Source organism: Thermobia domestica, chromosome 4, assembly GCF_964235325.1.
Source record: "Thermobia domestica chromosome 4, izTheDome1.hap1.1, whole genome shotgun sequence".
Lineage (NCBI taxonomy): Eukaryota > Metazoa > Arthropoda > Insecta > Zygentoma > Lepismatidae > Thermobia > Thermobia domestica.
This window is the reverse complement of record NC_137457.1, coordinates 297,848,307-297,861,646: the sequence shown is the minus strand read 5'-3', so window position 1 is coordinate 297,861,646 and position 13,340 is coordinate 297,848,307. Positions and strand designations below refer to the sequence as shown.

General features: G+C 35.0%; 2 protein-coding genes across 4 annotated transcripts in view; one reads left to right on the top strand and one right to left on the bottom strand.

Annotated features, from left to right (window-relative positions):
* Window positions 1-9,192, bottom strand: part of LOC145684224 (F-box only protein 9) — a 38,900-nt gene extending 29,708 nt beyond the window's left edge. For both annotated transcript variants that reach the window (XM_081756313.1, XM_081756314.1), the window contains exons 1-3: window positions 9,035-9,192; window positions 3,023-3,181; window positions 256-393 (exon numbers count right to left, since the gene is read on the bottom strand). In XM_081756313.1, the coding sequence (XP_081612439.1) occupies window positions 256-393; window positions 3,023-3,181; window positions 9,035-9,037 (300 nt within the window). In that variant the 5' untranslated portion in view covers window positions 9,038-9,192. The remainder of the gene's footprint in view (window positions 1-255; window positions 394-3,022; window positions 3,182-9,034) is intronic.
* A 685-nt stretch (window positions 9,193-9,877) lies between these two features.
* The window catches only part of vtd (RAD21 cohesin complex component verthandi), a 50,685-nt gene continuing 47,222 nt past the window's right edge, over window positions 9,878-13,340 (top strand). The window contains exon 1 of one of the 2 annotated variants that reach the window (XM_081756311.1): window positions 9,878-10,015. The gene's annotated coding sequence lies outside the window, so the exon portion shown is untranslated. Of the gene's footprint in view, window positions 10,016-10,138; window positions 10,423-13,340 lie in introns of those variants that run through there. The other variant, XM_081756312.1, reaches the window with a different exon arrangement.

Genomic DNA, 13,340 nt, shown 5'->3' with positions numbered 1-13,340 from the left:
ACATAATAAACAAATCAAGCCAACAAGTTTCCGCTTTACCCACGGGGAACATGCTTCGAGACACTGGTTTGGAAGAAATACTTTAAAAAAATGACTGGTACATACTACTGTTCCTTTCAACTCTACCTAAGATTAAGAGTATATGGCTCTAAAAAAAAAAAAAAAAAAAGCTATACAACAGTTTGCACTAGCAAGATATTTATTTTCAGATAAAACTATGTCTTAATAATTATGAAAAATATAATGAATCTTTACCTGCTCTTCATCTGATGTTAAAACCTGGTCCTGTACTTCTTTCTTAAGAGCGGAGTCTTCTTGTTTTAACGAAACTCCTTCAAGCTCTTTCTGCCACTGCTCTCGGAAATTGGCCAATGCATCCTCAATAGTCGAAACCTAACAATAAATAAATATATTTTGAAATAAAATGGAAAGAAATTTCTTGTTTTGCGTCCCATGATTTTTTTTTAAATACGTGAAGCTTAATCTCTTCATTAGTATTTGAATGTCAAAAGGCAACGGAACTGATTACTGAAATTATACTACGTACATACTATTCCGAGTAGAACTTCTACAGCAAGTGAATGTTACTTAATCTTAACATGTCTTAACAACAATGGGACGTTATACTGAAATATTTCATTTCATTTCATTTCTACTTCACATTGTGAAACTACGGTAGAGTTCCAAACTATGCTAATCCACAACTGAAAGCAGAAGTAGTAGTAAATTTCTGCCACTTCCGGTTCTAATACAGAGATGTGGGTAAAAAATCTAATCTTTTCTTGAGACGCTGAATCGATTCCAGAAACAGTTCATCATTATGTATTACCGTTTTTATTGTATGGCAATCGAAGTTGAAACTGGAAATGACTAATTTCTATCACTTCTGGTTCTAACAGATGGTTAATGAAAGCGAGAGAACTATTCTTGAGACGATGCAGATTTTGAAAGAGACCAATTTTCGCTTTCTCTTAACATTTAGCTCTATGACGATTGATGTTGAAACCGGAATTCGTTACTTTCTACCATTTCCGGTTTGAACAGAAGTTTGATGGAGAGGAGATAGAACCTATTGTTGAGACGATAAATCGATTAAAAAAAATACTTCTCGCCATAACTGACCGTTTTTGCTGTATAGGGTTTAATATTAAAATTGGTAGTAGTAGCAATTTTCTGGAGGGATAACGGATAACATGGAACCTATTCTTAGGACGCTGAATCGATTTCTGAAAAACAGCTTCTCGATAAATCTCACCGCTTTTGTTCATGACACCTGTTGATCCATTCTACGAAACGTGTATGGAAAGTAATTACTGTTTCGTTTGAACGCCACCGCAGCGCTAGTTTCACTGCTTCATTGCCTCTCCACTGACGCCAGTACAATTAAGTTGTCGCTAGTGTACTGTTGAGTTGATTTTGAGTTTTACGTCCCGTTCAGCAGCGAGGCTATATGAGACGTGGACCTACTGATTAACGTGGAATCCAAACCACATGAGCTCTCGCCGGGAATCGAACCCGGAATCCCACGCCAAAGGTGCGTACGCTAACCGCTTAGCCACGAAGGAGCTTGCTAGTGTACTGACCCCATAGCAGAACATGAAGCGATCTGCGAGGTGATCGCAGAAAATTTTGCCGCGCCTATGCAGAAAAAAAGGCCAAAGGAAATAATATAGTCAACAGAAAAGTATAAAAACATGCCTGGTTTGTGCAGATGTCTTAAGGTTAATGTAAAGGGACAAGTTTTGCCGATAGATGTCGCTACAGTCTTCGTATCTCTCCTATGTATTTTTTACCTTTCACGAAAATTTACAATTTCTCTTACAAATTTCAACCTAGAGACTTCAAATTTTTAGAGTGCTATGAAATGAAGTGATGCTACGCGATAGACAACTGTGTATAAAAATGAGACAAGTTAACCGCTATCTGAATAACGTCCCTTCTAGCTTTGATACTACGTATAACTTACAAAGGAAAATCTGACCAAAATACAAACTTATTATCACTAATCAGTGTTGAACATTTTCGGCAATATTATTTACTATTAATAATCTATGTTACAGTTTCGGCAATATTACTATTTTGTGTTACAGTTTCGGTAATATTACTTATTACTGCTATCCTGTGTTACAATTTCGGTAAAATTACTTATTATTACCAATCTATGTTATAGTTTCGGCAGTATTACTTATTATTCTATTATTTGTTACGGCAATATATCAGACCTATAATGTGTGTGATGAAGGGCATGTTTTATAGAAGTAGTAATTGTATGCTTTAATGGGACTTTATTTTCATACGAGTAAGAAATAGACCACTAACCTAAAAATTCTGCGCCAATATTCCTATAGAAGGAATATCTAGTTTTAAGTTTTACGTTCCACAATTATGCTCCATGACTCAACTAGACAGTAATGCTTATGATAATGAACGAAACAGTGTAACGAAGGAAGTGAGAGGAAACACGAGAAAGCCGAGAAAACCAATGTACACTGAGTTCGTTCACCTCAAAGTCCACTTGGATTAAGATTAGGAATTAGATTTCTGGGCTTTCGGCATCTGTGGTTATTTAGCCCGCCACGTATGAGATGACGTCCCTCGGCGATCCCACCATCCGAGGAAACGGAAGGAAGGAAGTAGGCTGGGACCTAATGTTAGTCCACCCTCACCTATGTTAGTAACCATCCTGACATTTACCTCGTGTGAATACCGAAACCCAGGAAAACCTCACTCAGGATGAATGGCTTGAAAAAGGTATCACACTTTTTCGACCGTGTCCTCACTGGGAATCGAACCAGAGATACCACGTACCATACGTGAAAACTCTACCACTGAGCCATTAAGGCCCCTACATGCATTGTTGTGAACCCTTTGGAATGCCAAAAATTGGTCGTCCGAAGGTTACACATTGCATGCAGTATACGAATATTTTACATACAGTATTTTCCTAAAGATATGCTCAAATAAACTTGTCTTAATTAATGAATAATAATAATAATAAAAAAAAAAAAACTAAAAATCTTACCTGTGCAGACGATGACGATGGTTCTTCCTGTTCTTCTCCCTCCACTCCACCACCAGCCTCGGCGCTCTGCTGGCCTCCTCCACTGCTGCGTCCTTCACCTGAAGACGAGCAATCCACTGACGGGAGTGAAGGACTATCACTAAACTGCTTGTTATTCGACTGAAAGAGAAAACGTATCAATGACACTAGTAAGTCATACAGGAATATCAAGGGAATACTACTAACTACTGTTCTACTCTTTCCAGTAAAATATAACCACTATAGAAATGATTATTGTTTATATATACAGGGTGTTTCAAAACAACACCGACAACGTTTGGGAGGTGATTCTTGACACTAAGATAAAACAAAAAGTACAGACCAACCTGGGTGTACAAATTCGACGCCATTTCGAAGTTATAGCCTACCGAAAACATGAACTTTAAAGGTCTATAACTCCAATACTATAGGACCTCCCGTAGTCGGATCAAGACTTCATTTTGAAACTAATATGTGCGCTATTCAAAAATATGTATTTCAGAATCCTAAGGTACTCACGCAACAATTTTTATAGAGGGAGTTTGGCTACAGGCATATAATTTGAAGTACTCACCAACTGCTTCTATAATAATTGTACAGAAATGAAAAAGTCCTACGAACATGCCCTTGAGGCTAAGGTAGACGATAAGTAAAGCAAGTGAATGATAATGGAAGAACTAATGGAATGAGAATGTGGGAGAAAACAGGAGTCTACAACAAACTAACTTGACCGAGGATTGAAACAGAGACCCGACGCACCAGAGGTAAGCGCTCTACCACTGAGCCACCGTGACCCCCACATGTTACAGATATAAAATAGATCATTTTTGCTCATGAAACTGGTAATAAATGATACTTAATTCCGTGTCTCGATTTCCTATTTCAGTATTGAATTTTGGAATTCCTTACGTAAATGTGTCTATTCCTGCGTATTCGGCATCCTAACCCTGAGTGCTATTCCCCTGCGTCACCTTGATATCGCGGCTGCAGCCCCTAACATTCGCAATTAATTATTGAAATTTCGATTTTTGTACTTGAAATGTAAATATTTCCTATAGGCATTTAGGTCCTATACACAAGGCGATTTGAAAAGGAGTACGAAAATTTTGAGAGATGAATTCTGACCTCAAATCCAGCAGAAAAGTTCCTATAAGCATGAGTCGAATTCCGCTTCGTTTTCGAGTTACAGAGTTTCCAACTTGGGACCCAAAATCGGCTCGGGACAATGGAAAATAAAATATAAATTTCGCGTTATATAATTTTCAAAACTGTGTGTCAACGTTATGATGAAGTTCAGAAAGTTGATTTGTATCAATATGATAATTTTTACGTGCGTTACAATTCGGTTGGCAGTGTTGACAACTTGGTACTTTTATTTGTTTCCAAATGACACATCGTGGTATTTATTTGATATTTGGTATTCATTAATGATTGTAAACATCATATGAAGCACAATTTTCCCTCACATCACCACAGTTTTCGAAAAAATACATGTATTTCATTAAAAGGTTTATCTCGTGCGTTATTGATAGTTTGCAACATTAAGTGTGAATTTCACTTGATGTTTGCCATCATTAGTAAAACCAAAATGTCGAATTAAAACTACGTCTGTGTAAGTTGTAATATAATAATAATAATAATAATAATAATAATAATAATAATAATAATAATAATAATAATAATAATAATAATAATAATAATAATAATAAGAAGAAGAAGAAGAAGAAGAAGAAGAAGAAAATTTATCTTTTATTATTGCAAAACCTCTCGTAACCCCATGCATCAAGTTTGAACTTGTTCAAGAAGTTCTGCTGTAACCACGAAAAAGTTTATTACGTGATTCAGTGTTGTGAACATCGTCCTAGTGTTTTCTGGAACCATAATATTGTAGTGTACTAGTTACAGTGTTTGTGTGGATCATCCTCCCCTAATAGTACGTTTGAGCAGACACGCTGTACACAATCCATATATTTTACCGCCAGATAAAATTTTTGCCCAGAATTCTTTCTGTGCACAATCCTCTTATGGGTTTTAGCATAATCAACACATTTAATACGGTCCTTACTGTAATAGGACTTCCCCATTGTTATTCACACAAACACTTAACTAGTGCACTACAATGTCATGCTACCAGTGAAAATTTTCATGGTTCCAGAGAACACTAGGATGATGTTCACGACACCGAATCACACAAACTATCAATAACGCACGAGATAAAACCTTTTAATGAAATACATGTAAGTTTTCGAAAACTGTGATGATGTAGGGAAAATTGTGCTTCACGTGATGGTTACAATCATTAATGAATACCAAATATCAAATAAAATCCACGATGTGTCATTTGGAAACAAATAAAAGTACCAAGTTGTCAACACTGCCAACCGAATTGTAACGCACGTAACGATCATCACATTGATACAAATCAACTTTATCAAAGTTTTAACACACAGTTTCTGATTTAACGCGAAATTTATATTTTATTTTCCATTGTCCCGAGCCGATTTTGGGTCCCAAGTTGGAAACGCTGTAACTCGAAAACGAAGCGGAATTCGACTCTTGTTTATAGGAACTTTTCTACTGGATTTTATGTCAGGATTCATCTTTCAAAGTTTTCATACTCCCTTTCAATTCGCCTTGTGTATAGGATCTAAATGCCCATAGGAAATATTTACATTTCAAGTACAAAAATCGAAATTTCAATAATTAATTGCGAATGTTAGGGGCTGCAGCCGCATGAACGGTTAACGGATATTAAATACTTAGGTACTTCTCCAATACATGTAAAAAAATTCCGATTTTTAAAAGGTGGGGTTTTTGAGAAAATGGCGTCCAAACATGGTGTCTTAATGAAATTTTCAGCTTTTCATCATGCTATAACGTGGGATGTAATAATCAGAAACGTAAGTCCTTTACATTTTCAAGAGACCTTATGGAGTAGATTTCGATGCTAGACGCAGATGGTTGATATTGCTCGTGAGGACAGAAAAAAATGTTTGAAGTTAGCAAAAATGTCATCAAAGTTGGCAACAGGGTTGGCAAAAACCATGGTTTTTATTTAAAAAAACCAAAAAAAAAAAAGTTTTTTTTGGGTTTAAACCAGGTTTTTATGGTTTAAATAATTTGCTCTATATATTCATATCATATATGGACAGAAATAAGTTTGTTTCGCCTTGATGTTATTATGCAACAACCGGGTTATGCTGGAAGGGGTCACATAAGCTTAAAGCGGAATAAAAACCGCTTCTCAAGTTACGTCCGAGAGAAATTGTCCTCCATTTGAACTCGGAACCAGGACTAATTGGCCACAAATGCGATACATCTGCCGACTCACTCACGAAGGAATCCTGATTAAAAAAAAAAAAAAAAAAAAAAAAGTTGTACTGATCTTTACATGCTTCTTAATATAATTGTCAAGAGTCATTTCAGAAGGACAAAAAGATAAACAGTTGCACAAGTGACACCATTACACAGAATTACATATGAACAATTTCAAAGTACTACGGAGTACAGAAGAACTAATTTAGTTCAAGTTAGTTAACAACGACTTTTATTGGTCCAAATTAAAGAAATACACCGACTTAATCTGCATATCAATAAGAAAAGTGAATAAAGATACGAATTATTTGAGTCCACTTTGGCTCAGACTCATTTATACATAAATAGATACCAAAGATACTTATTTCACTAAATGCCTCTCGTGGGGTCTGTATGACCCCCCCTACACACACACACAAAGTACGGAATTTTCGATGTATTTTATCAATAGTAAACATTGAAACGAAACAATATTTAGAATTTTTCTTCGACTGCAATTACATAACAATAATAACAACTACAAAAAATCACAAAATAAACATTTATAAACTTATAAAAAAAAGTTGCTTTTGTAGTATAATATTTTTGAGTAATGAATGGGGAATTTAGGTCTGAATATAATACGAATAATATACGGGAGTGAAACGTGATAACCCACAAATGTGTGTTCATCAAGATTTTACAAACACTTACACTTTTACGAACATTTTTTTGTTTTTTGGTTTAAACCAGCCAACCCTGGTTGGCAACATTGCGAGTGAATTGCGCGATTCCTATTGGACTAATAGACGAATTTTGGCCATCCACCGAAACATACAACTTTATACTCTTCCTGCTATTGCCATTATGTTACTAAGTACACTCGTTTCTCTACAACAAAACTTTTAATTTGACGTTTTTTACAGTTTTTCGAGCAATCCGAGAGGAGGGCAGCAGCCATTTTGGAAGGCTGTATGTCGAAGAATTTTTTTTTCAGCAAAAAGGAAAAAAAATATGGGTCTAATAATTTTGTATGTAGTTTCTTATTTTAAAAAAATAAACTAAATCTGAGACAGTCGTGTGGACCATCCTGGACGATTTGAAATGGAATCACTCTTATATTATAGGGAATTTTGAGGGGTGCTGTTTTTTATTTTTATTTTCCAGAGCTGGCAACCCTACATCGTCTATCTACTGCGCTCTTCCCGTAACTCGGTTAGATAGCATTCGTACATTTTAGTGGCCACCGCCCTGTTTAGTAGTTAATTTGTGCTTAATGCACTGTAGTTTTTATGGCATGCATCCACACACTGTATTTATACTCAACCCTCGTGAAGTCAATCTGCATCTATTAATGTAGCTCCTTTAAGAAACACTTTTTATGGCAGTAAGAGTACATGTAGTGTTCAAAGAAGTTTATTTTTCACGAATGTAAGTATTCGCCAATTGAATGGTTAGTACGCAGAGAAACAGTATTTTCGAATGAGTTTCATTAACTTCTAGCAACATGTTTTTAATAGGGAACACACCTTCAAACACCCCTGAAAAAGTTTATTTAAGTAACAGTTAGTAATTTCTGAGTGGTGAGTACTTTGCAACACTTGACATCTCGAAGGTACTAATTTTTCGTAGTAATACTACGTGGATGCATACGGATGTAGGATGAAAATAATAGAAAAGCAATCAAAGGATGAAAATAATACATATTTGTGATTAACAGTGAATAGGAAAGGCTTGAAATGAAACAGGAGAAATTGTAGCCTAGCTGAGGTATAATAAAGCACATAGTAGTAGTAATACAACGTTGGAAACAGGATCATATGGGCCTTATCCGGGGAAGCCATCTGCGGCACTTTGGCCAGTTATTAATTTGCTAAGCGAATTTAAGGTTTTCGATAATTTAGTTATTAATAATGTTAAATTTATTTATTACTGTTTGCGGTGTCCCTCCTTAACTTCTGCTCCATTTTTATTAGCGCCTGCCCCACAGCTTTCGGCGTCCTAATCCTCTTGTGATATTCGCTTACATTATTTTATTACTCCATTTGTTCCGTATTTCCCGATGGTTACAAAACAAACACTATCGAACAGTAAATGTACTGTATCTAATAAACATGTACAGCCACTAAAAAAATAAAAATAAAATAAAAACTTTCATAACGTTAGCTGACGATTAAAAAAGGGTAATAGTTAAGAACAGCTACTTCTCATCTCCCGTGCACGAGGATACATCTTCCTGTTGCACTACCTAAACACCCTAAGTACAAGGGCAAGAACTCAGTCTATTACCTACTTTTTAACATCCTAGATAGTCAATTAATAATTCCTAAAAGTATGGCGTTTCTCGTCCTTCCCTAAATGGGAAGTACGACTCCTTAACTATAACCTAAAAAAGAACTATAGAATATCCCGAAGTTTTGTTTTCTACAGCCACCAAGAATTGAGGGGTCTATTGCTCACCGCGACGATGTAAACACAAAATATGACCTTGCACTTAAAACTTAAATAAATTATTACTTTCTTTTATTCATAAATTTGTAATTGTAAATACATGTCAACTAAACTGTGTTAAACTAGTAATAACTAATAAATTCTTATCATAACAAATCACAGCAAAACTCGATCTTAAAATATTTTATCATATTACGCAGTTACTACAATTTCATGCACAATAACAACAGTTAACATAAATTTACTTACCATTATACAGCAAAAATTTGTCTTGTAATTGTTGCTTCAAGAAAAAGACTCGCGATCTGAGTAACGAATTACGGATCCACAATATTTTCTAGCTCTCAAGACTGCAGCCATTTTTGTCATCCGGAAGCGGAATACGGAGCTCAACCGTATGCGAATTATGAAAACGGTGGAAGACGTTAGATATTGTGGAACACAACAAATTGCCTATTTTATAACTACTATCCCCTATTGGTCAGTTATTGCAATCCCAACTCGTTATATTGTATTGTACGTCACTACCGCATAATTTAATTGGAAAGATAATATGAGCTAAATGTATCACAATTTAAGTTTGAGCTAACTTTCGTTTTTCTTCTTTAATATTGAGAGGAAGAAGAATTAACCAACTTACAAATTAAGCCATGTATTGTTTATTAACATTTATTTATTTATTTATTTATTCATTATTATAAAAATATGGAAGAACCTATGTACCGTACTACGATAATCAGTGGCATATTTAAGGGGGCATCCGAGCTTAAGCCCATTGAAATTTTATTTATTATTAAAGTAAATGAAATATCTTGCAGAATTTTCACATTTCCAGGAGTAAAGTTTGCAAAGCCGCCGAAACAAAATTCTAAATACATCATTGACGATAATGTGCAAAATTCAATTTGACAGTAACAACCAAACCCAACTACAGATCAAATCCATTGATCACTCAAACATATACATACTTGCTATAATATGATTAAGTTATACTTATAAAATGCAAAACATCATTCGAATTTTTTCGTAATAAATAATTATTGACCTTATCTTTGCGAGAAATATTAACTTGTTCTAGGGGAAACTTGGTAGTAAGTAAGTTTGAACTTTCCCTTTTGTACTTGGCAACGGTGTTTGCAGTGAAGCATCAGAGTTTTTGAGTTGTTGCAGTGTTTTTACTATTGTGGCCGTCTTGCAATTAATTATTTGTGCTTTTATGGAAAACAAAACGTAAGTATTATGCAAAATCAATCACTTTTTATTTGTTTAATCAAAATTTTCTAGATAATATAACTGTTATCTTAATCTGTGTACGGAAGTATTCATGTTAGTACTGGGCCGTTTCAAATTGTGCGCCAAAACACTTCGGTGACGCCATTTTTGTGAACAGATCTGTTGGTGGGTGGCAGTTGGTGTAATCGAAGTTCTGTAACTAAATTGTGCCTTTTTGTAACTGGTGTCGATGTGAAAATAGTACTATTATGCATAGTGATAGTGAAAAACTATAAGGTAAATGTGTTACTACAAGAACAATTCAAGGACAACCAAGAAAGCTGCGTCAATGTTCGGAGGCTAGCATATAATACACTATCTTCACAAGTAACCTGTACGGTTATTCATGTATAAGCAGTATATAAGTAAGTAAACCAAAGGATTCATAATGTTTTAAGATTGGTATTTTTAAAAAATAACAATTTGGATAATAATAGAAATGTTTAACTTTGTTGCGTTTAGTAACAGGAAGTAATCTTAAAATGGAACTCTGTGAATGGTAACTATTGAACAGGCCAAAAATTGTGTATGAAACCGGTATGTTTCAGTGTCTTGTTATCATTGGTACTTGTTCAGATTATTTTTCTTGCAATGAAATAAAGCCTTATATTGGTATTAATGTGAGGAGAACATTTTGGAGGGAGCACGAAATAGATTACTGTCTTCAGTAACCAAAGTTGCGCCTTTTTGTAGTGTATATCATTCGGCATTGCATTCATATTATGTAAACTGTAGTTCGTAGTTTACAATAGACCAGCGTGAAAATGGCAAGTCTAACGTGTAAGGAACTTACACGATCAAGCGTCAAACCTCTGACTAAAGTAGAAAACTAGAAATATTGAATAATACAGCTGTGCAGTAAGAAACACTACACGCAGTACGTATGTAAAGTAAGTAAATGAGGGAACAGATTAAGAATCCCTCAGCATAAAATCAACGTTTTATGATTGAAATTTATTATCTCAAAATGAAAGACCACTGAAATTTAGGCGGTCGTTATTTCTGAAACGAAAGTAGTATTAAATTTACTACAAGGAAACCTTCCTTAACGAACACCCATGCTATATACTTTTTTTCGCAGTATAAATATATGTATTGTTAATGGGCAAAAGCTTTCCTTGGTGGACTTCACAAGGGCCGCTCCAGTTGTAGCCCAATGCTGCGGATGGTATTCTTGCTCCATGGCTATTTTGGAGTCAAAAACGCCGCCATATTTAAAACAGCAAGTGCCAACAACATATGTAAGAAATAAAATAAAATTCCACTTTTAAAAGTTAGGAAAGCATAAAAATAATTACAAAGAATGCTTAGTATACGTACGAAGATAAACTGGGGCGTGTTTATCCCCGAGGCTAAATTTTGCAAATCCTCTCTAAACCCGAAGCTGTATATAGCATTGCTGCACGTCTTGCAAATAAGAACAGAAATATAACACTGAATTGCTTAACAAGACTGTACTCTTCATAAAAATACTATGCGGAGTGCAGTTTTACTATACGGATCCATAGTACAGTAGTAATAATAGTAGGAATGGATTAGAAGCTCCACACTGGTTGATTGGATTCTGTTCTCGACATAAAATGGGCATGCTGCTGAATCATCGAAACCTCTGCATCTTGCAAATAGTACCCACTTTGACATATCTTTCGTATTAAACAACTTTACTGCCAAACTTTTACACACCTAAACATCACGTAAGAACTCCAAATCATCATTTCTTACCTCATTTCCCGTGTAAATTTTCCTAACGGAGGAGCAATTCTAAACTCAACCCAAATGAATACTTTACATTTTATATTTCGATCTTCTAACCAAGATCCTCATCAGACATACACTCATGTGTATAATAGTATCCTTCACACTATTTTCGCCTGATATTTAGTATCTCCCACAATTTTGCGAATATAAGATCTCCCGTGTTACTTCACGAAATATAGCTGAGCAAGCGAAGGGTCTTCAAGCCCCGCAAGGCGCGTTTTTTCTACCTTTATCACAATTTAGACAAATAAAGGGTACTCGATTCTGGAGCCATGAAACAATTTTGGTGGAGACACTAAATGCCATCCCTATTTTAAAACCAAAATCACGCCACCACATTTTAAACACAGTATTTAAGAAATAATCAAAATAATTTCCATTTTCAAGGGGAAAAAACCCCATAATTTCCCAAATATACAATAAAATATGCAGCGGTATTTACCACAGTTTCAAAATTCAGAAGCAGCAGTCTTCTGAACACATAACTTTGGTTATTCAAAATATGTTACACGTAAAGCGCACACGTGCTAAAAGTATTTTACTCCATTAACTTGCCGATTACAACTGCTCTGTCTTTGGATAACTTCATTCTTGCCCCTCATGTATAGCAATCTTTTCCAATTTGATCAAAAGATGCTGTTCCAACAACTTCTCGTTGTATAACTTTCAAGTAAATTTATATAACACAATGAACTCAATACGAAGTTACGTGTAAACACACAATACTTCACCACCTTAGCAAACCGACCCAACCAGAGATCCATCACATACTGCACGTCATTTACATAATCAATCGATACTTAACCACAGGGTTGGCAAAAACCATGGTTTTTATTGGGAAAAAAAAGTTTTTTTTTTTTTTTGTTTAATTTGCTCTATGGATTTATATCACATATGGACAGAAATAAGTTTGTTTCGCCTTGGTGTTTTTATGCAACAACCGGGTTATGCTGAAAGGGGTCACATAAGCTTAAAGCGGAATCCAAACCGTTTCTCGACTTATATCCTAAAGAAATTGTGCTTCATTTGAACTCGAAACCGGACTAATTGGCCACAAATGCGATACGTCTGCCAACTCACTCACGAAGGACTCCTGATAAAAATACATTGTACTTTACATACTTGTTAATATAGTTGTCTAATTGTCATGAGTCATTACAAAAGAACAAAAAGTTAAACAGTTGCACAAGTAAAACCATTATACAGAATTACATATGGACAATTTCAAAATATTGCACATCACAGAAGAACTAATTCAGTCCAAGTTAGTTCACTATTACTTTTATTAGTCCAAATGAAAGAAATACCACGACTTAATTTGCATATCGGTAAGAAAAGTGAATAAAGATACGAATTATTTGAGTCCACTTTGGCTCTGACCCATTTATACATAAATAGATACCAAAGATACTTCTGACATCAATAAATGCCTCTCGTCGAGTTTGTATGAGCCCACCCCTCAAAAAAGTACGGCATTTCAATGTATTTTATCAATAGTAAACTAAACATTAAAACAAAACGATTT